Source organism: Sabethes cyaneus, chromosome 2 (assembly GCF_943734655.1).
Source record: "Sabethes cyaneus chromosome 2, idSabCyanKW18_F2, whole genome shotgun sequence".
Taxonomy (NCBI): Eukaryota; Metazoa; Arthropoda; class Insecta; order Diptera; family Culicidae; genus Sabethes; species Sabethes cyaneus.
Genome location: NC_071354.1, coordinates 26,195,794 through 26,219,780, shown reverse-complemented (window position 1 = coordinate 26,219,780; position 23,987 = coordinate 26,195,794). Strand labels below are relative to the sequence as shown.

The window sequence follows — 23,987 nt, the reverse complement described above, 5'->3', positions numbered from 1 at the left end:
CGTTTGACCCTGTATCCCGCTCGCGATTATTCCCTACGTCACCTCCGCTAGCACGTGCTTGCGCGTTGTAAAATTTTCGCGTATTATACTTTTCGCTTTCCGTCTTCGGTTTCGTTTTCGGTATTGTCCCGGTGTAAACCTCGTTTACCTGGGAGGACTGTCTATTTCGCGACGTACTCTCGTTCGCGGACGATTGGTATTTATACCAATAAGTGGCATCTAGACGTCTGCCAAAACGTTTTAGATCCGCCAAGTTATCGATTTCGGCCGACACGGCGAGCCCTTTATAATCCCCGCGCGTATTCCGAAATACAATCTCAAACTTTTTTCGCTCTGATAACGGTTTGGTAAGCGAATTGAAAATCTTTTGGATATCCAAATAATAGTCTTGGAATCTCTCTCTCGGCCCTTGTTTCCTCGCGACCGCGCGTGACTCGCTCGAATGATCATGGTCGGGACTGAGGAATTCTCGCTTGAGTTCCTCTTTAAGTTCGTCCCATGATCCGAATTCATCGTTCTCGAATCCCGCCATAAACCACGATTTCGCCGCGCCGCTAAATAGATGAATTGCAGATCGGAACAATTCTCTATTCGACGTATTTTCCGACCGCGCGTAGAATTCCACTTCTTTTAGGAATTTTATCAAAAACTGACCGTTATCTGCACCATCGTATTTGAGTTTCCACTCAGATACTGGCCTACGTTTTTCGCGTTTCGGGCTCGATCGATGCTCGCGACGCTTTGAATAGCATTTACGGTAATTATTTCGCGGCTTCCAATAGGACCTATCCGATGACCAACCCGTGTTCACCGAATTGACCGACTCTTCTGACGACGATCTTAGATTCCGCGACGTTTTTTCAGGCACTCGCAACCGTCTATCGTTTCTACGACTATACTTTCTTGATTTTTCTCTCGTAATATTCCCCGAAACCGTTTGTTTCGACACGTTTTCTGTGGAACCGAAATGTAGCATTCTTTTTTGCGAGGGCTTATTTTGCATTGGTGGATGTTCAACCAACCAGGAAAATGGAAACGGTAACCAGTTATTATTCGAAAGATTAGTATTTCTATCGTTCATTTCTATGGACTCTAAGTTTCGTTTTAAATGTTTTCCGGGAGTGCTGTACGTATTGCCATCCTCTTGGCTCGAAGATGAGGAAGGATCTTCTCTTTGATTAGCCTGGGGATCAATTACTAGACTTGACATCGACTGACTAATCTGTTTAATTAGATTTGCCTGCCCTAGCTGCGAAAACAAAGAAAAGTGTCTATTGTAAGAACTCCGAATCGCCGCTTGCAAGCTATCTAGATCCGCTAAATCCTCCTCCTCTTCCGCTTCTTCGGCCGCACGAATGATGCGCGCGAAGCAATGAACCAAACGTGTTTTCAGACATTCGCGAGTCCCTTCACCACTACTCGGTTTCATTAAACATTCTTTTATCTCCTTTACCTTTCGATCTATAACCTTAATTTCCTCGTCTACAGAAGACCCTAATCGACTGAAGTCAAAATCTGCCGTGTTCTTCTCCCTATCCTCTTTTATTCTGTTCCTCAGCCTCCGTGAAATCGTCGATCGTGCTTCGTTCTCCTCGAACTCTAAACCGCGAATCGTTAACTCATGCTCCAGTTCATCCTTGTTCAAGTGATGAACTAGTAGACTCTTATATTGCATATCGAACTCAACGTCCATCTTTCTTACTGGATTTTTCGTAGAAGACGAAATCTTGTTTGAACAGCTTGCTGTTTACTACCCCCTCCCGTGGGGTTTTTAGAAATTTTGGAAAAAGGACTATGTGGGGTTTTTTTAAGTTGGGCGCCAATTTGTAACCTCGTGCTAGCCAGCGGAAATCCCTGGTAGGGAGATAGGTCAAAGATATTTACAGGGGTGTCTGATGTAATCCCTCTGCATCAAACACCTGTACTTACTTCAGTAGGGAGGTCCCCGTGTCACTCGCTGACAACTATCAAGGTGAAGCAACACGAAGTGGAATCTCACGACAATGAATCTCACAGACGCTTCTGAATATTACCGATTTGTGAACCTAGACAGATAGAGGATTGTTGACTCCTTTTATGAGTCCGACTAGCGAAAAGCAAACGAGGTGTAAAATCTATCAATTTCAAGGCTGCACTCAGATATGACTAACTATCTTGTAACTTTAACATTGTACAATTTATTCTACAAGGTACCATTTTGAGCTCATTTTGGTTTGTGACTTAACTAATTTACTTGCGGTTTTGGGCATTGATGGTGGTATACTTCCGGAACGCTGCTCCAATAATGGCTGTCGTAGCCACCGCCGATGACTACTCTGGTCGCTGAATGATGGATGCACTGGACAAAGCGTGCACAAGATGGCTGATACACGGCATGACGAGGCATGCATAAGATGGCAGATGCACTATACGGGACCACGTGTGCACTGGTTTACGGAGGCACTGGTAACAACATGCACTTGATGACGGATGCACAGGTCCAAGTAGGCACTAGAGGACTGGCGCACTGGATGACGGAGGCACTAGTCGACGGATGCACCGGTTGAAAGAGGCACCGGCCTATTGTACACGTGTTCCTGGATCTGATCGGTGCTACGACGAATAATTGACACGTTGAACGCAGCCGACAGTTGGGCCGGCCTTCACTGATTATCGAAGACAGTTGAAGCGGTTTTCACGGAAAACCCGCCAAAACGGAACGCAACCCGTGGTAGTTGCAATTGCTAGCAGTGGTAAGCCAGGAATACCACCGCCGAAACTCGCTGCGTCCGATTGAAGCCACTCACGTCACCAGTTAGTGATGAATTTAGCGTATCACCAAAGACCATTCACCAGCTCGTTACTGGCCGTCCACAAGATGATTAGATACCGGTGTGCGTCCGGGTTGTACACCGTGCCCATGGAAATCTCGAAAAAGATCAATAATACAAAAGAAAAAGGTCCGCTGGACCTGTCCAGCGCTATTAGTTTCATTTAGTGTCACTCGTTTTACCACCTTTAGCCCATTCCGCATATCAACGTTACTTATAAGTATTACAATGGATTTACCTTTTTCTAACACAATAGTTATTTTAACACGAAACAATAACAGGATTGTCCATATTCAAAGACGATAATTCTCCTTTCAGCCCTTTTGATCTGGCTAAACAATAAACAAAGCATTTACTATTCACCGCCATCACTCAATAGTAATTATTACTGACCGTACTAATCACTTTCCTAAGCACATTATAAATAGCTTGTTTCCGGCTTAAATCTTACTTAGTCACGCTTTAATCACACTTTTAAGCTTAGTGTTCAACTTATCTGTAAGCAAACTCTAATTAATCGAAATTACACCTTTTTAAATTAAACTTTTACCACTTTACGAGCACGGCGCGCACTTCTATCATCTGTCCTAGCTTCTGACAGATCAAACAAGATTCATACTGTGCGTCGAGTATTTATGGGCTAACTTGGCGGAAGTCGTGAGACGAGACAATATCAACCCGAGTATCGTCGAGAGCGATACTTTGTCTACCTCCGCTTCGTAAAACTTCTCTAGCTTAATTCTCAGACGACTATGATCTGCGATTTCTCCCTCACACCCACTATTGTAAGTTAGATGTCTGCATGAAAGTGAGATTACTCGGTGAGTGACTTCTCATTTTAGTACAACTTAGATGATCATCACTCACCGAGTCCATCTAACACCAGAGAAGGACTTAGGGAAATCGACGGAAAATTCCCGCTTAGCACTTAGTGGCAATTCACGTTAATATTGTGGCGGACGCCACAACTTAAATTTGTAACCAACTGGTTACAAGTGAGACATAAGTAATAGCATCGAAACCTTACAACATAGCATAATAGTTGCTTCAGAAAAGTTTCTTCATTTAAAAAGCACTTTTTAGTGGTTAAAAAATATTCGGACTTTAGGGTGTCCTTAAGCAGATACAAAAAATATTTTCTCTATTTTAAGTCACAAATAGTTGCTGTCTACAGAAAATTTGTAAAAAAAACTAATTTCAAGAAAATTTGTTGAAGACTGAAGGCTTTCACAGCTATTTCGGCATTGTCTCGTATGATGTCTAGTAGCTCTGCGGTATATGACAGCAAGCGAAGGCTATTAGCCAACGTGGTCCAGTCCATACTTAGGTATGGCGGGCCAGCATGGTCATCGGCGTTAGAAACCAAAAGCTACCTAGGTAAGTTGGAAAGTACCTATCGTTTCATGTGCTTGAGAGTGGCGAGTGCGTATCGCACAGTCTCACATAACGCAATCTGCGTCTTAATGAGTATGATGCCTATTGGCATCATCATCAGCGAGCAAGTAGAGTGCTTTAACTAACGTGAAACTAGAGGCCTACGGAGTACCACTAGATCGGCCTCGATGACCAGATGGCAGCGGGCATGATCTATTTCCACATAAGGCCGGTGGACACATCGACTTATCCCGGAAGTATTCGGGTGGGTCAACATGCGCCACGGCGAAGTCAATTTCCGCCTGACACAGATTCTGTCAGGGCACGGTTGTTTTAGACAGTATCTGCACAAGTTTGGGCATGCGGAGTCCCTCGCGTATCCCGAATGCGTGGATGTAGCGGAAACTGCAGAACATGCTTCCCTCATATGCCCGCGTTTCGCGGGCGCGAGAAGTAACACGATGGCAGTGAGCGGACAGGACACTACTCCGAATAACTTAGTCCAAAGGTTGTGTTCCAGCTCGGACGTCTGTGAAGCGGTCAATGCGGATGTTAGCCATATTGTACTTGAGCTGCAAAACCGCTGGAGAGCCGATCAACGGCGAATAAACAGCCTATAACTACCATAGTACAGTAGTCATCTAAAACAGTGCGCTAAGCACAATAGCCCCTCCCTGAAGTAATACCGATAAGGTGATGCCAGGGAGGATTAAGGCTGAAGATTCGAGTAGGGTTTTAGTGGGTCGAGATCCTCACGTCCCATTAGGGGGGTCGGGATACCCAACCCCACACCCTGAGTTGTCTTCTCAGGTGTCTGATAGTACCGTAAATTCTTAGGTGCAGATTTCCCTACCTGTCAAAACAAACTGTACAAGCATTGAGCCCAGATGTTTAGATATACTTTAAAAGCAGCTATACACCATGTGCTGAATAAAAACTGTCGGTCAAACTGTCGGTTTGATAAGCAAAAATTGTTCCTTGGGTAGACACTTTAGGCCCAGACTTTGCCTAGCCTTTTAGAGGAGCATGCTGCCATATCTGAGGCAGCATGAGATTGATTGTCATTTCTGACCCGACTGGGCAAGCTGTCACTGTTGGAATTTGACCAAACGGTGGTACAATGACAATGGCATCAATGTAACGACAAAAAGTTTTTCAAAGCAAAAATGAATATGAAAAATGGGTGGTTTTTTATGCAGGGCTTATCATCTTCCTCTTCATTTACCGATCGTATTAATTATTATCGTATTATTATTAAAAAAATGGCGATCCAGTTCTTTCACGGGCTAAACCTTAAGATATTTAAAACGATCAGTCTCATTTTCCAACAAGTCTTTGCCACTCAGGTAGGTAGTTCGTTCCATGAATCTTAACATTGTGATTCTCGAATGCTCCCAACCAAGGCGGTAAGTGTTTTGCACTGCATTTAACACTTTATATTACAGTTTTATTTATACTAGAGCAAGACTATTCATATTATCGCATCCCTGTTTCCCCAAAAAGAACGATAACCAGTTGGCCACTATCCGGGGACCGCAAACTGCGAACCTCGCCCGTTGATGGCTGAGCAAAACAAACAATCGTACTTTAATAAGATGTTTGAATTGGGTCCCAACCCGTCGCACCACCCCGCCCACGGTGGACCGTGTCTGATCCGTGTCGTATCGCATCACATCACAGCGCAAGCAGGTTTATGGTTATGAGCGATGTTGAGAACTTGCATTCAATCATAAAACGCGACCATAAATGGTAAGCTTCGAAACCATCTGGATCGTGCGGGAGATCTCGCGCTGACAGACGACGTTTGCTCGATCGCTCGCTCGCTGGCTCGGATGGCGCGACGTTGACGATGGGTGGTAAATGAGCTTGTTGAGTGTCGATCAACAACCGAGTGGAATCCGCACTGCCAGCGGGCGAGAACTATGTAGCACAAAATGGGCAAAATGTTGTTCTGGAGGATCGACCGGGAAATTTCGAAGTAAAGATTCAAGAAAAGTGTAGCTATTTACCCACCACCGGCTCGTATAAGCTTTGATTTTATTGTTCGTTTATTGGGAAACTTGTTCACTCCAATTCACTTCGATTGCACTTCACGTTTCGTTCCCAGTCACAGGCCGTACGCTGCTCATCGAAAGCCGTTCCTGCTGGACAGTCGAAAATCCGCGATCGGTTACCGGAGAGACAGTGGATGTACTGGCGACAATTGAATGGATTCCTGATTTTAGATCCTTCGGGTTGACCGCGACAGCGTCTGAGCAGTGCGTCTTCCGTTTCGGGTACGATTGGGTTCGGAGGTAGTATCGGATGGATTGGTAGCATCGGCATTTCCGGTATGAATATTGTACACGAAGTGATATCGCTTCGCTCACAGTATAGCCTGTTGGAGTCAAACAGCGTTCCGGCAGGGCACTCGAATCGGATCACTCCGGTTGGGGAACACTGATAGAAGCTGCCGCAATCGGTTGGATTTGGCAGAAGTTTGGCCATCGGTTGGTTGATGCATGCCGTGTTGGTGTGCTCGATTTGGGATGGAAGAGCGGTTATTGGGGTGTACTCGTTGTCCACCGGTAGTTTACCAGGTTTGCAGCGGACGGCTAGCGTCGGGTCACAAGCTTGAATGGCTGCATTGTACTTAGTGAATTGCGGACAGGTGAATCGTACGGCTCGTCCTGGGCGACACATAAAGAATTCAGCACAGTTTTCCGGATTCGGAAGAAGTGCTCCATTTTGATAGTTGCGGCATATCTGTAACGAAGCAGGATGTTACTGGTAGATCATTAAGAAAGTTGAATTAATTCTACTTACCAAAGAATTGCCAAAAACCGCACCAAATAGTGCGTACAGAACGACGATCGTTTTCATTGTGATTCTTTTACCTTCAATCAATACATGAACGTTATTAACCACTGAAGCAAACGTTTTATATGTCTTGCTTATCAACACCGCCGGACACATCAAGTGACAGGTAACAGCACTCGATAAGAATCAAATTATTGAAAACTTGTGCATCGGTACGACTGACATATATTAGCTGCAAATGTTGGGGAATTGTACAGATGTTTTGCAATGTTCGAGCAAAGTCTGAAGGGTTCCCCGTATTTTTCATTTCTCAAACTAGACTAACCACTGTAATCAAGCGAATCGCAATATTTCACGGACGGGCACGATAATTTTCCGACGCGAGAAGCGTGATTTCACCCGGCCAAACCAGTACATCTTCTTCAGTGTGCGATTATGATGTCCGGCGCGATGAAAACCGATGAATCAAAAGAATCGCGTCGAATGCTGTAATTGAGCAAGTAGCAGAAGTATGATAGCTCCGCTCCAGCTTCAGCACCAGCGATGAGTTATGAGTTTGTTTACAGGACCTACGAACCTGTGCGATTTGATCTCTTATTTTGTGGAAGTGAAAAAAAACAAGTCCAACACTCCGTGCGGACCTTATCGATGGACGTTTGTTTATTGGAATTTGTTTTTAAAGGCGCCTTCTGACGATCACGGGTGCCTTTTCGCTTTGGCTGCTGTGGAAAGAGTAATGTTTCCATGCTTCCTTTACTGGGATTGTTAGGGTAGAGTTAGTGTATTTATATTGAGCCAGGCTCGAAAATGTGGACTTGATCGGTTTCGAATTAAAAATTGGCAAAGCAAAAAGAAAATGTTTGAATTTATATTCGATTAACATTGCTACTAATAATTTTTGACACTGGCAGATACTCGATGTTTTTCGACTACTAAAATAAATTATGGTGTTCGACATCGGAACAAAAATTGAAGTCCGGGTTCCGGTCCGGTTCGGTCCGATCCGGCCCGGTTAAAAATCGGAACGAATTCTGTTCTGGTTCCGGAACCGGAAGGGAGCCAAATCGGACCGGAATAAAGTCGGACTAAGAAAGTTCGTTCCGATTTTTAACCGGACCGGAACCCGGACTTCAATTTTCGTTCCGATGTTGAACACTAATAAATAATAAATCATAAATTTAATTTATACTCGTTATGAACTTTTCGAATTTCGAATAACTTTTTGCCGTAGAAAAGTTTTAAAATTCCTTCTAGGTCCTTCTATATATAGAATTTTACGGTGACAAACCCCAACAATAATTCCTTCTAGGTATTTGAAATGATACGAAAATTCGTACAATACAATTCGTACAATATTTTGTGAATTAGAAGCTCTTTGAGTCATTAAAGTAAACAACCTTATTCTTTTGTTCACTGCACAAGTAAGTTTACCGCAAGAGATACGAAAAGAGTAAACAGGAAGTAGAACTACTAGCTATCTTTAAGTGGGAGTTTAAACCAAACTCAATTTGTTTTTCTACGAACATAGCTAGTAGATATGGTCAATGCATGTCTCAGATTGTCGTGTTGATGATGGCCAATCAAAAATATATCAAATATGCAAGGACGTCTGCAAAAAATAACGATGACTCACAACATTATAACGATTCACTTTTGGAAAAGAAAGGAAAAGAAAGAGAAAGATGATTTGTCGCCGCCATTGGCAGCCTTGCATAATATTATAAGAGATTGTTTTAATTTATTTTAGCTTAGTCTATGACTTTGGTTATTAAAACCTTTTGCGGATCATTTGAACTTGGATTTGAAAATTAAGTCCATTAATTGCTTTCACCTACTGCTTTAAGTGTCAACTTAATGTTCATACAGAAAGCATAATGTTGGCATAACTTCTCGAACAAAACGACTTTAGAAGTAAATTTTAATTATGGGGGGCTCCGTAGCCGCAAGGTTATCGAGTCTGCTTTGACAAGCGAGTGGTCGTGGGTTCGAATCCTAGTAAAATCAAGCCATTCGATGTCAAGTGACTTTAGCATGGGTTTATTCTCAGGCCCCTCCATTTACCCTTCCTGCGTGCTGAATTTTATATTTACCCTCTGAAGCCTCTTGACAGTGCAAATGTCCCTCCTATAGTTAAGTGTACTGGTCAGAGGTACGAATGAGTCCTCGCCAGGGACGGCTATAACATGGGATAGTACTGGCAGCGAGGAATAAAAGTGGGTAAAGAGAGATTTTCTTTTTAATCCTAATACAATACTATGGTCGTAGCTTTAAATGAAAAAAAAATTAGTTTGCTCATATTTAAGATTCCACAACAATTCAAAAATAACTCTTTCGTTTATTAAAACAAAGGTTTCTTTCAATTCGTTGTTAGAACCTAATAAAGTGCAGATAATACATAAAAGATGGCTTAACAGGAGCAGCATTTTGCATCGAGTATATTTCTAACTGCAATAGTTTATGTTTTAATTTTATACACTTGCTGTTGTCGGATGCTTAAAAAAATGGTTATCCAAACAAACAAACGAAGTCTAGAATTGACGACAAAATTTTCTTAATGCAAAATTGATAGATATAAGAATTCGCTACATGTAATCGTTATTTCGTTCTGATGCACTGAAACTGAACATGAAATAGGACATAGATTGCAATTGCACTTGAAATTAGACACGAATTTTCATTTGAAATTGCATGTCAAATGGACATGGTATTGGATTTGATATGGGACCAAAATTTAAACTTGAAATGGGACATTAAATTCGACTTAAATTTAGAATTCAAATTGAATTCAAAATAAACATGAAATAGTACTTGAAATTTTACTTGAAGTTAGGCTGGTATTGCATGCACAATTTGGCTTGAAATCATTTGATATTACACATAAAATTTGCGTTACATTTTATAGAAAAGGTATGGCACGTTCCCCATTGTGTGTCCCGGGCACACCAGTGATGATATGTAACATTTTTAGTAGTGGCCAAAGCCCTATTTCTCCTATATAACTCAATGAGTTATAACTATCACAATCTGTGACAAACTTGAAACTTTTGTTTTCACTTCCTGATCAGTTTATTTCCGATTTGTAACACAATGTGTTATAAATATCAGAATGTGTTATAAATTTGATGTTATCTTGTTATGCCCTCCTGATCGGGTTACTTGCAAAAAAATACTACAGCTTTATCAGTCGAACACTAATCGTGATGGCAAAAACAGTGAAATTACTCCGTCCAAAAGTGTACGCGTTCAAAGAACGGTACTCCGCCGCGTCGAAAACGGACATCGTGCGGCACTTTGTGGACGTCGGCACTATTGGACTACAATCAAAGCATCGAAAGAAAACCCGGTTACGAACGGCTGACAACCCTGAAGACAAGATGCTCCAAAGGATGCTGAAGAGGAAGACCGAGGAAAAAGTGACTACATCGCTGCGTGCGCTTGGCCGGGAGGTCGGTGCCGGCCGGTCAAACAGTGAAAAAATACCAGGCGAATATGGACATACATGTCAGGAAGCGGCAGTCCCATGCACTGGTCTCGGAGCTGCAGGCAATGACGCAGCGGCAGCGTCTGAATAAGATGGTCAAGACGATTTTCCCGGCGATTCGTGGCAGTGGTGATGGGCGACGAGACCTATCTCACCTTGGATGGTAACGACTGGCAGGGCACTTCGTATTTTACTTCCCCCACGAAGGAAGTCACTCCTCACTCCTCACTGCGTACTTTTTTCTCACTTATCACATTTCACTTTGCGCAATTCATTTCACTTTTAACTTTCAGCTTTCCAGTTTTTATTTTTAATTCTGTACTCATCACTTTTCGCTTTTCGTTTTCTACTTTCTGCTTTTCACTTTTCAAGTTTTACCTATCACTTTTCACATTTTACCTTCAGTGTCCGATTTTAACTTTTCTGTTCTCTCTTTTTTTTCGTTGTACTTTTCCATTGTTCATTTATCTCTTTTCAGTTTTCATTTTTGAGTTTTACTTTTGGTTTTTGCTTTTCACATTCCATTTTCAGGAATTTGGCCATGTATCGACGAGCGCAGAATGAGTTGACCACGATCCTGAGGAGGAAAAACCTGATATGTGTAGGGACGAGGACGGAAATAAGCGCGAGGTGGTAGCGGGTGGCAGCAGTTCTTCGATGGGCATCTCAATGGCGATATGACAGAAGGAGACGGAACGGAAGTAAACCAAGGAGTGCTTACAAACGATTACAGCGTGCTTGTTCCCAATCCCGAAGAAATCCGCCGAGAAATCGGTCAGTTGAAGAATAACAGAGCCGCCGGAAAGGGTCAACTCCCGGTAGAACTTTACAAAAAAGGCAAAGAACCACTAACTACGGCACTTTACTGGATAGTTTTAAGAATTTGAGTGAAGGAGAAAGGAGAATCCACTACCGGAGGAGTGGATGGAAGGTGTCATTTGTTTTATCTACCAAAAGCGCAACCGGTGCAATTGTTGTAATTACCGCGGCATTACAATGACCAACATTGCCTACAAGGTGTTTTTCCAGATTTTGTTATGTCGTCTATCTCTCCAGGTATCGAACTAATGATACTTTTAGTTATACCAACCTAATGACTCAAATTAGTCATATAACCAATGTTGCGAATCGAGCGTGAAGTCAACGATGTCTACCCACACGCGAAAGAGTAGCATTCAACACCTACTCCGCACACGCAGGCGTAAAAGAAACAGCCGCCGGTGCTGTGTGAGATATTTTGTTACCCACCTACTCGCGCACGCTCATCCTCACATCGTCTTCCTGCATGGCTTATTCCCGAGGCAAAAAATTCGTGGGGAGTCAAATGCCCGTGAGGCTAGTGGCGCACTTCATCATCTTCGTCCTTGATGCTACTCACGGGCGGGAGCGCGAGCCCTCGCGTGTAATCGGCATCAGCAGATCGGACTGCAACGACGAACGACGAGCGACAACTGTAGCTGTTAGCTAAACACATATGCGCAAAAACTCGTTGCACTACATGATGAAATAAAAGCGGGAGTTTTAAGGGGATGCTCATGCCGGTGTGTTCGTTAGAATAAGTACGCGAACGTGATAAAGTTAGACCACACCACAGTGATCCAAACAGCAAAACATGGGATCGTGTGATATTGCGCCGAAACGTGAAGTTTTTCGCATGTAGTGTCTTTAAGAACATTTCTTCGTATAACAAGCCCCTTCTTGTGAGAGAAATCTTTGAGTGATTAATTCCCTTAAAAGTGGGATACGAAATTTATTTTCTCGTATATTCGAGATACAGGTTTGGTACTTCCAGCAAAGTTGTATGATCTGCTCCCATTTGCCACCTTGGGAAATATTTAAGTCCAAAGAAGTACTATTTTTCACTAAAATAGCTCAAAATCTCCGAAACTTCCGAAAATAACGTATAATAATGTTCTACAAAAACGTTGATTTTAGCAAGATAAACAACTTTTTAGAACACTACGAACACGTTAAAGTTTACCAGAATAAGTCAGGGTTTAAAAACTGTTAAAAACTGTTAAAGGGTTTGTCTAAGAATAACGCTTCATAGATAATTTCCATGAAGAGATAGAAGTATACTGTTTTTGACAAGGTTGTTTGTATTGATATTTACTACAACTTTGCCGAAAGTACCAAACCTATCTTGAATATACGAGAAAATAAATTTCGTATCTCACTTTTAAGGGAATTGACCATCCAAAGATTTCTCTCACAAGAAGAGGCCTATTATACCAAGAAATATTCCTAAAAACACTATATGCGAAAAACTTCACGTTTCGGCGCAATACCACACGATCACGTTTTCAGCTATTTGGACGACTATACCAAAGCCAAATTAGTACGCATATGCTAGTTATGTGCATCAGATACGATTTTGCAAGGTATATATAGGTACATATAACTCATTTGTTACTCTGATATGCATACTAAAATGTTTGCTGGGCACCTGTGTTAACTTAAAATGTGTTACTGGGACCATAACAAAAGCCTGTGCTAAATAAAAAAATATTGAAAGTATTTAGAGCACATAAACGAACTGACTTCTCCTTCTGCCTGTCGGTTCTTTATGAACTAAAATACTTTCAAGACGTTTCAAAGACACCTTTGATGGAAGCGTTAGAAGCCGGATGTGCATCTGTTAAAAATTTAATTATTTAGTTGTAGTAATTTTTAAGTCAAAAAATGAAAGTAACGTGCGGAAATTAACGGAAGTAGGTTGTAAGTTTGATTTGAATTTTAATTTCTAAAACTAAGTTGACTAACATGAAGTTCAACTAAACTAAGTTGATAGTACGAACCAAGATCAGTTTTTGCATAATACGAAATAAGATCAATTACCCTACATTCGCTTTTCACTACACTTCAAATGAAATGGCAAACGTGTGCATACATATAGAATCATGTCCAACGAACACTAGAGCTGTGGCGCACTTTTTCCATCACAGCTATCAAATTCGCCTAGGTTTAATCGTCTCGCCGGAAATAATTTGCGATCTTCTGAGATAAGGGACTTTTGTCATTATTTCTGGCACACTTCCCTATTACGGACATCAATTTGGTTTAGGTTTAATCTCCCGTAAAGAATCTTCGACCTGTTGGGACGGGGAAATGTGGAAAACGGGACTGCAGAAATGTGGGACTATGACAGCTATAACAGAGCTAATAGACTACATAGTCAGCGAAATTGAATCGAAGAAACTTGCTGGAGGTTTATTCCTTGACCTTAAATAGGCCTGTGATACCTTGAATCACAATATTCTTTTAAAGAAACTGGAATTATATGGAATAAGAGGAGTGGCAAACAATGTCATTCGCAGTTACTCTACACAAAAAATGCAATTTGTAACGATTGGTGAGGCACGTAGCTCACTCCACAAAATTGATGTTGGGGTGCCTTAGGGTAGCAATATCGGTCCATTATTGTTTTTGATTTACATCAACGACGTTGGAAATTTAGACTTGAAAGGGATATCAAGGTTATTTGTAGATAATACGGCATTATTTTATCCTTGCGTTGACATCGGCAGTGCGATATCCTCAATGGAGCATGATTTAAAAGTTCTTTCTGACTATTTTGATGCTAATTTACTGTCACTCAACTTAACGAAAACAAAATACATGGTTTTCCACTCACCTAGGAAAAAACCCGCAAATCACGTAAACCTAGGCGTCAACGAAATATCAATAGAAAAAATCAGAGTGGTTGTGTACAAGACACGACCGCATATATAGGTGACGTAGGACTACGTAAGACTCTTTGTAGTGATAGTAGCATGTATTCATGCTTGTAATCATTCGATTCTTCATGTATACATGCTATATGCAACGTATATACATGCTACATGCGTTGTATGTAACATTTATCAAAGTAGTAACATTGCATACGTTCAATTCTCAACAGATTGTGCATTTGAAAACAATTTAACAAAATCAAGAACACAAACTATTGCTTTCCTGCTACCTTACTGAAATTAAAGATTGTTTTTATTACCCATGGTTCCCCACGTTGAAGGGATTTTACCAATTCAATCCTATTTTATCAACAGCACATCTTTTCACATGCGTATTCATACAGAGTCGTAATATAACCGAACACTACAGCTGTAGCACATTTTTCCAACACAGATATCAAATTCGCCGAGGTTTAATCGTCTCGCAGTAAAGAATTTGCGAACTTGTGTCATTTTTTCTGGCACACTTCCCTAATACAGACATCAAATTGAACTAGGTTTAATCGCGTTCGTAAGAAATCTGTTGGCACGAGGGGATTTGTCACTTTTTCTGGCGTACTTCCCAAGCAAGGACATCAAAATGGTCTAGATTTAACTGCGGTGTTAAGAAATCTTGTTGAAATGAGGAAACTTTGTCACTTGTTTTGGCTTACTTCCCAAGCACAGATATCAAGTTGGTATAGGTTTAGATCATCGTAAAGAATCTTCCAACCAATCACAAAGCGAGAATTCTGGTAAAACACAGGTTCGTTATTTTCAATTTTTCAATAGTTTTCTTCATTTGGGTCAATTCTTAGAAGATTTTCCGATCGATTGGTGTAAGAATATTGAAAATCGATCGGAAAACCGCTGAGCTATTAGCGCTCAAAACCTATCATTTTTCGTGACGCTCGCATTTTCAGATTTTTTGGAATGACACTCTATCTCAGAACTTGCCGTAAGACGTAGTCCTACGTCAAAAGTTGATGATTTCAAGTATCTGGGTGTTTACCTTGATGCAACGTTGTCTTGGGACTGGCAAATCAAACATATTCAGCAAAAAATTTCATCATTAGTCGACGCAATGAGAAAAGTGAGCTACTTCGTTCCTAAACACGTATTATCAAAATTCTTCTATGGTTGTATTCACTCCCAAATTCAGTATCTACAGTCAGTCCACAATCATGGGCAGGGATGGTTCGATCACTTGGACTTAATTTTGATTCATTTGACACTACCGTCTCAGCCGAGCAAAATTTGACAAAGTTATGTATGAGACATTTGTAGAACTCTTTATTATTTACAATTTTTCTGAATAAAGTGTTGCTGTAACTTTTGTAGCTACGGCGCTACAATGCTAGTACCTCTTTAGTAACTAAATGAACGTTCATTTAGTTACTTATGAGGCACTAGCATTGTAGCACCGTAACTACAAAAGATACAGCAACACTTTATTCAGCAAAATTGTAGATCTAGTTATTATCTACCAATGTTCCATACATCAATTTGTCAAATTTTGCTCGGTTAGGACGCTACTGTCAGATGAATCAAAATTGAGTCAAAGTGTTCGAACCATCCCTGACCATGGGTCACACACAGTTACTGGTTATTTTAGCTTTAGCTGCCGATTAATGCGTGAATGTAATAGTAATTGATTGATCAAATTGTTACTCATACGTAGCACTATCAATTTGATCAATCATTAGAGGATATTTAAACGGAAATTAGCAGCTAGAGCTAAAATGACCCACAATTGTGTCCCAAGTAACACACAAAACAAGTTAGAAAATAATATTCGTGGAAAGTAGTCACTTAAGAGTGCTATAAACGTACTTTGAAAACATATGTCGTTATTATTAAGGTATTGAGATGTTTTGGGATAACATGAATTTATTTGACAGCTAATGTCATTAATTAATGAATAATGTTTGTTTTGTCAACATGATAACACGAAGTTTTTATTATGTCTTCATGACTTAATTCAAACTACTGGAAGAACAAGTTGTAGCTTATGCTATAATAACGTTTTAAATTGGTATGAAATAACCTGATACATACTTCTTTCAATTCTTGTTTCATTAGACTTCAATTTTTTTCAATTAGTTCTCGTGTGGGGCCACGCCAGTAAATCAAAAATTAAGAAAACACAAGTTTTGCAAAACAGGTGCTTGAAAATAATATTTCAACTACCGATACTTTACCCAACGGTTCAGCTCTACACAAATAATAGCCACACAGTTTTACCTATCTTAGCCTTACGTGATATGCAAACTGTTTTACATCAACCAGACTATCACCATAATATGTCTTTAAACACTGGTAATAGACTTCAAAATACCCGACGAGCAAATTTCATACAGCGTGATAGAGCCACAAGAAAGACGCAAATTTCATTTTTTGATCCTTCAATTTACAACGCTCTGCCTAATGAATTAAAACAAATTACCAACATCGATCTATCTAATACTAATAATCTAATACAAAATTAAACACTATCTTAAGACAAACATAATCAATTATATAATTTGAGCATATCAACCATGCCTATGTAAAGTAGACCAACCTCGAGTTTTTAGTCTTGATCTTGAAATGCGGTCAAACATATTTTATTACCATTTTTTCGAAACGATGCGATGGTTCTAGAATTGATGAAGGGACGGTAGGGTAAAGTAATGAATTTTTTTTGGAAAATGGAGGGGATAGAGTGGAAAGTAAATCGTAAATTGAATCTAACTTCTTTCTACCAGTAGCTCAATTAGAAATATTTTTAGTTATAGTTATACTGGTCCCCTTGAAAAGGAATATTAAATTTCGATTGGGCGCCCATTAAATAGTTTTTAAATAATTTTATGTATCCACTTTATGTTTTCCTCAGCTAAAATTAATTTCTTTGTTCTCCAGTTCTCTTCTAAGCTGTGGTTTCTGTAAGTGTCCGATACCAGGGGGCTCCCTGTGTGAAAAATAAAGTTTCAAAGACGCATTCGAACTGGAAGATTAGATCAAGGGGCATTCGTCACCGGACAAAGTTGACGATGTACAAAACTTCAATCAGATCAGTAGTCCTCTACGGCCATGAGACTTTACTTTACTTTACTTACGGAAGACATACGTGAAATTTGAAGTATTTGAACAAAAGCGGATGTGTATGAACCACGAGCTGCAGGTACTACATATTTAGAGTCTCCGAACATATACCTGGCGAAAATTGGAAGATTACGGTCGTCATCCAGCACCGACTACAGTGGAAATCTTGATACAGCAAGAGCCACCCAGGCTCTATGCTGTTAGAAATAAGTGAACAATTTTTAGTCTAAGTTGAATCAATAGACTATAGAAAATCTGCCTCAGAATGATTCTCAGTTAGCCTCGTACAATATTGGTCTAATTGGTCGTCATAGATTCGATTCTAGACTGGGAAAGGCTGTAAGGGTCAATAGGATCGTTACACAATCGCTACAATTGTCCTGTTCTGTGACAGCTGGCTGCGAAGTCTGTCGAATAAAAACAGAAGATCATTTCAAATTTGGGCTTAGTTGAGAATGTCTCCGTTTTGGTAAAAGTGGCGCTTTTTAACGAAAGAAGGGGATTGCCCCATAAAAAATACTTACTAGTTCGAAGGATACTGCTGTTGGTATTTGGTATTTGGGAATGTCGTTCATAGATGGTGTTCAGTTCAAAATGTGTTATACGATAATTTTCGTCGATTTTTCTTCCAAGTGTTATGTCTGTTTATCTGTGGTACGACGGTGGTGTAAGTGTATCATACTTGACCGGCAATCGGTTAAGCAATCCACGAGTAAATACATCCGTCGAAATCTCTCATTGATCATTCACGCAAAAATTTTGTGAAACTCCCGCAGTATTATCAGTGTGACTAAAATTTGTTTTCGAATGCTGATGGCATCACACGCCCAATCATAGATCGCATAGATGCCGCTTTCTATCCATCAGGAACTAGTTCACAGTCCTCTCTGAATCTATAGCTTCTGGCACGAAGACAGTCGGTGCTGACGCTTACGCTGACGCTGGCTGGCTGGCTGGCGTGAAACCGACACCGTCAGAAGGTTGGTCGGTGGCCGCGATTTCCAAATGATTGAAGCAAGCGGACTCTAATCACGATATTGCAATTGCGCTGCCATCGCGCGGCTTGCTCGAACTTGTATCGTCCGGTGCGGCTGTGGATTGGCTGTTTGGAAAATTGCACCCGATAGACCTTTTAGCCAGCACGATTCGCAATTGCCACCGCTTGCAGTCTCGCAAATCCTCGCCAATGCAGCCGCAGCCGGTACGAATGGATTGCATACGATTGCAGGATTCGCTACCGACCGGAGCCTAATCACAATAATAGCTTTGGGAGAGAAATATGGAATGCAATTTTGCAACCCTTCGCTGGCACCACGACGGACGGCGGTGGCGGCTCATTTGCTGTGCGGTCAAGGAAAATCAAAACGCTTTCCTTCGTAATATTTCTTCTTCCGAATGTTGTAAAACCTTGTTCGGAGTACGGCTTCGCCGGTGGCCGCTCGGGAAAGGGCAATTACGACCACCGTTACAATGTTTTCCGAGGTATATCGTGCGGAATGTGATATTTTGTGCAATTTTATGCAAATATTATATAAATAAGCCAAGTTTTGCCTATCCATTTGGCAAATGTGAGCGATATTTTCCCGGTACTGGGCAGTGCCGCAAATTACCGGGGGTCGAGCCGCTGCCGCTGCCGCCGATCCGATCGGAATGCTCGACGATACCTACTTGGGTGCCGAGGCTAGCGAAGCAAGCAACTAACGATAATATTTTGATTAGTAGTTTTCAGCGAACTGCGAAAGCAAGAGTACCGAACGGTGCATAATATGATAGGTATTGCAATGGCCCCATCGAGGTCACCGCGCGCTGCCATACAAAGAATGCCACTGCTGCTACTGCTGCTAGCGTTGCAGATGCTAATTTCACACTGCACCACACTGACGCCAACGGTAATTAGCTGCTTAGAATTAATTGCTTGTGTATTGATTTTTATGCCTGCGAAATTAGCATTCTAGTGATTCTTGTGTACGTAAGATATGCCAGTCGGATGTCAGATAGATTCAAACAAGATATTGCTCGATTGTATCCAAGATCCGAACGATTTGAAGCTCAAACCCTCGGAAAATTCAAACCCAGAAAAGCTATAATGCATACTAAAAGACTTGATAATAAAACTTTCTTTGGATCCTGTTATTCAATCTGTAATATTTACTTCGAGTATTCCAAAACTGATCAGTTTTATTTCCATTTTACTCCTATTTCATCTGATATCTTAATGTTTATACAGCCTGCCAGCAGCCGCTGACTCAACGTTCTAATTCATATCGCATGCCGATCGGCATAATAAAGTCAGCCGATTTGTCGGATTTCGCTTTTCCCAACCATTTCAGTCATCAATTTTCGAAAAAGTAATCGTTTTTCCCGGGAATCAAACTTTACGAGTCGATCGTTAAAAGTCCATCGATTTTTTTACGATCCATGTCCCAACTCACTCCTGGCAGTTAATAAACGATTGACGGACATCTTTAGCGTGAGATATCGGTACATACAACAGGTCGCGTCCCCCTCGTCCTTCCCCCCAAAAACGCATCCGCTTCATCGTCATCGGCAGAGTTTTATTGATCACGCATTCTCCACTGAGCCGGTCGGTCAGCAGCACGGATACGATCGTAACCATTCATCACATCCTACTTTCGGTGGGTCGGGTGGGTTCTCCCCTTTATAGTCGTCAGTAGTTCTGAATAAAAGAACGAAACAAAAGAGCATTACAAATTGTCACCTGTTTTCCGGGCCAGCAAGGCTGGCTGCCCGTCGATCGTTGGTCATTTTAATTGGATTATATTCAATTAAAATATATTCCAAATCGATGACGATTGACGATTATTCGGCGAAGTTCATCCCCCCAGCAGCAGCGAACCCTTCCCTTTAATTGAGTAACGCTCCCGCACATTCTGCTAGCGCATTTGTTCGAAAATTTGTTTAATCTAATTTAATTTAATTTGTAATTTATACGCTCGTTAACATTGCTGTATTCAGTCGTTCAGTCGAATTTATTCATTTTTCAGTTAGCGTTTTGGGGTCCCCATTCGGTGGCAGCCGTCGCCGCTGCCACGGCCGCCGTGTCCGCGGTGATAGTAAATAAATTAACGAACGACCTGTTGACAGGTTTAGTTCCAGGCAACCTGCTGCTTCGGGGTCCGATTTGCGGCCGCCACTGCGATCCCGTTCGGTCAACCGGGTAACCGATCGCATTCATTTGAATCTAGTTTGAATAAATTTCGGCGCAAATGGTTAGCTACTACTTGGGGGCAGCGTATTTCTGCCCATTTTTTCGGCTAACTGTCACAAACGTTTGGCTAAACGGTATTTATGAGCGGTACTCGGTGTAATTTAATTATTTGTTATAAATGAGTTACCTAATATCATTTTATTACTGACTTTGCAACTTGTTAAATCTTATAGATTTAGAAAGTTTAACATATTATTCAGGTTTCACAATTGATTTGACAGAAGGTGTTGTTGCTAGAACACAATGCTAACAAATTGTTTATAGATTATCCGGTCCCAGATAGATTCTGTTTTTGGAGTCGCGACTACAGAGAAATTTGAATTTGAATACTTCACGCACACGTGGACCCTTCGCGTATGACAATGTACACATTGCAGCCTCGTTCTCTGGAAACGCAAAAGTTCTACTAGAAACTGTAATTTGGACGGTTCAAATATCGTGGAAGAGGTGGAGATCATTAAGCGGCCGAAGAGAAAAAAATAAGCTGGGAAAGATGGCATCGTAAATCGGTCTGGAAGAGAGGGCTACTTGTCTGCACCGCCTGATGGTAAGAATTATGGATATAGCTTTATTGAAGGACTGTGATGGTCCAAATGTTTACTCTGTGCCAAATTCTCCAAAATGTCCACGAATACAAAATTTTCAGTTCCGCACAGCTTTTTCGTTGATTTCAAAGCTGCAAATGATACCATCGATCGTAAAGTGCTATGAAGAACCAGGGACGAGAATGGCTTTTCTATCAGCGTCATCATCATCATCATCAGCAGCATAAAGTCGTGGTGGCTCGTGCTGTTTCAAGCAACCATCTTCTTTCCTCTAGATCTTACGCTGCACGCCACCAATTTCCCAGTCGTCTCAAACGTCGCAAATCACTTTTTACCCAATCGAGCCATCTTGTACGTTGAGCCCCTCTGTTCCTGGTGCCAGTGGAGTTTTTGAAGAGAACTGTTTTCGTTGCATTGTTATCCGGCATCCTTACAACATGTCCGGACCACCGTAGCCTGCCGACTTTCGCCAGATGTCCGATGGGAATCTCTCCAAACTAGTGTTCCATATCGGAACGAAAATTGAAGGTTCCGGTACCGGAACAGAGCCAAACCGGACCAGAATAACAAAGTTCGAGCCGATTTTTAACCAGACCGGAACCCGGACTTCAATTTTCGTTCCGATGTCCAACACTACTCCAAACACTGCATATACAGTGTGACTCATATATATTCAAACAAAAAACATTTTATGCTTGCAGCGCCATATACAATTAATAAAATCAAACTAACACCACGTGTGTGTGGCATCATGACTTAAGTCTTACTTGACGTAGTTTCATTTTCGTATTGCTTTCAGAGCCTCTTTAGGGCCACTTCAGAGTTAATTCAGTACTACTTTAGAGCTATTTCAGAGGCACTTTTGAGCTATTTCAGAGTTACTTCAAGACTATTTCCGAGCCATTCCAGGGCTATTTTAACGCCACTTCAGGGCTATTTCAGTGCCATCTCAGGATCACTTCAGGATAATTTCAGGGCCACTTCACGATTATTTCAAAGCCACTTCAAGGCTGTTTCAGAGCTACTTCCAGACTGGTTAGGAACTACTTCAGAGCTATTCCAGAGGCACTCCAAAGATGTTTCAGAGGCACTTCAGGACCATTTCCGAGCCATTCCAATGCCACATTAGTGCTGTTTCAATGCCACTTTGGAGTCATTTCAGGATCACTCCAGGGCCGCTTCAGAGCTATTCCAGAGCCACTTTGGGGCTGTTTCAGAGCCATTTAAGGCCCTTTCAAAACCACTTAAGGGCTTTTTTAGTGTTTCTTCAGGGCTATTCAAGAGCAACTTCAGGACTATTTCCGAACCAATCCAGGACCACTTCAGGGCTATTTAAGAGCCACTTTAGGGATATTGCAGTGCCGCTTCCAGGCAACTTAAGGGTCATTTCAGGGTCACTCCAGAGTCACTTCAGAACTATTCCAGAGCCACTTCAGGGCTGCTTCAAAGCCACTTCAGGACCATTTCCGAGCAATTCCTTGGCCACTTCAGGGCCATTTCATAACCACTCCAGGGTTATTTTAGAGCCACATCTAGGCAATTTCGGAGCTACATCAGAACGGTTTCTTAATCATTCCAGGGCCACTTTAGGGCCATTTCACATCCACCTCAAGGCTATCTTAGTGCCACTTCAGGGCCATGTTAGGGCTATTTAAGAGCCGCTTCAGGGCTACTTCAGTACCACTTTCGAGCTATTTCAGTAACACTTCAAGACCACTTTAGCGTCATTTCAGGGTTACTCTAGAGCCACTTCAGAGTTATTTTTTTTAATTCTATATTAGAGAGGTTTTCAGCCTGCGGCTGGTTCGCCTCTTTCTTCAGAGTTATTCCAACGCCACTTCAGGGCTATTTCAGAGCCACTTCAGGACTATTCTAGAGCCAATTCAGGACCATTTCCAAGCCACATCAAGACGATTTCCAGGGCTACTTCAGTGCCATTTCTGGGTCCCTTCAAAACTATTTCGGAGTCACTTCAGGGCCTCCCAAGTAACAATTTGGGTTTTATTGCACTTTTATGATGGCATTTAAGACCAAAATTGGTCTTGAAGAGCAGCATAAGCATACAATAAAACTCTTATTGTTGCTTGGGCTTCTACAAGGCACATTAGGACGATTGCTATTAGAGTACATGACAGTAATGGGGCTAGTGCAACAATCCTACTGACTCTGTCTAGCAGCACCGTTCAGCCGAGATACGAATATACGACGACTGGCTTGTTAGACCAACACCGTACCTCGAAACCAACTGAGCGGTACTTCCAGTGCCACATTAGGGCTATCACTCCAGGACCACTTTAGCGTCATTTCGGGGTTACTCTAGGGCCACTTCAGAGCTATTCCAGCACCACTTCAGTGCTGCTACAGAGCCTCTTCAGGGCTATTGACGTAGGACTACGTTTTTGATTTCTGTTCTATCTATATGAGGGTGCACTTTAGATAAACGAAAATGGAACATGTAACGAAAAGTGGTTATGGTTTGCACGCTTATAACTCAGTAATCCGTCAGTAGATTCTAGAGATATTGGTATCAATCGATTGAAAATTTTAGAAAAAATCCATTACAACACTGTAGATTACATGTTTCCCTAACAGACGTTTAACAATTAAGAACATATTAGACGAATATTGATTATTTCATTATTTTCATTTTTTTGATTTTTTTCGAAGTTCGAAAAGAGACACTGAGGAAGCCTGCAAGTCGTAGGCGAAATACGTATCTGTCATGAATAAAATATACATAGTAGAATTAAATTGGATAAGTTTTCTTCTTTATATTTAATTTAGGAATGCATTTTAGAAGCCAACATTTTATATATGGTTCATTAAATATCGCTAAAGCTAATTTAAAAGTCTAGTCACTATCGCATTTTTTACAATTGGAAAAGAAATAAATGTACCTATGTTCCTACGTCGATTCAGTTTGCTAAAATCTATGCATAAATAGTCTTTATGGTT

The 23,987-nt window shown here is 41.3% G+C and overlaps 1 protein-coding gene across 1 annotated transcript; it reads right to left on the bottom strand.

Moving 5' to 3' along the window:
* Positions 1-6,248: 6,248 nt before the first annotated feature.
* Positions 6,249-7,046, bottom strand: LOC128735204 (probable endochitinase). Its single transcript, XM_053829698.1, has 2 exons — positions 6,990-7,046; positions 6,249-6,929 (listed from the first exon to the last, which is right to left on the bottom strand). The coding sequence occupies exons 1-2, from the start codon at positions 7,044-7,046 to the stop codon at positions 6,249-6,251; spliced, it is 738 nt and encodes a 245-aa protein (XP_053685673.1).
* Between the last annotated feature and the right edge of the window lie 16,941 nt (positions 7,047-23,987).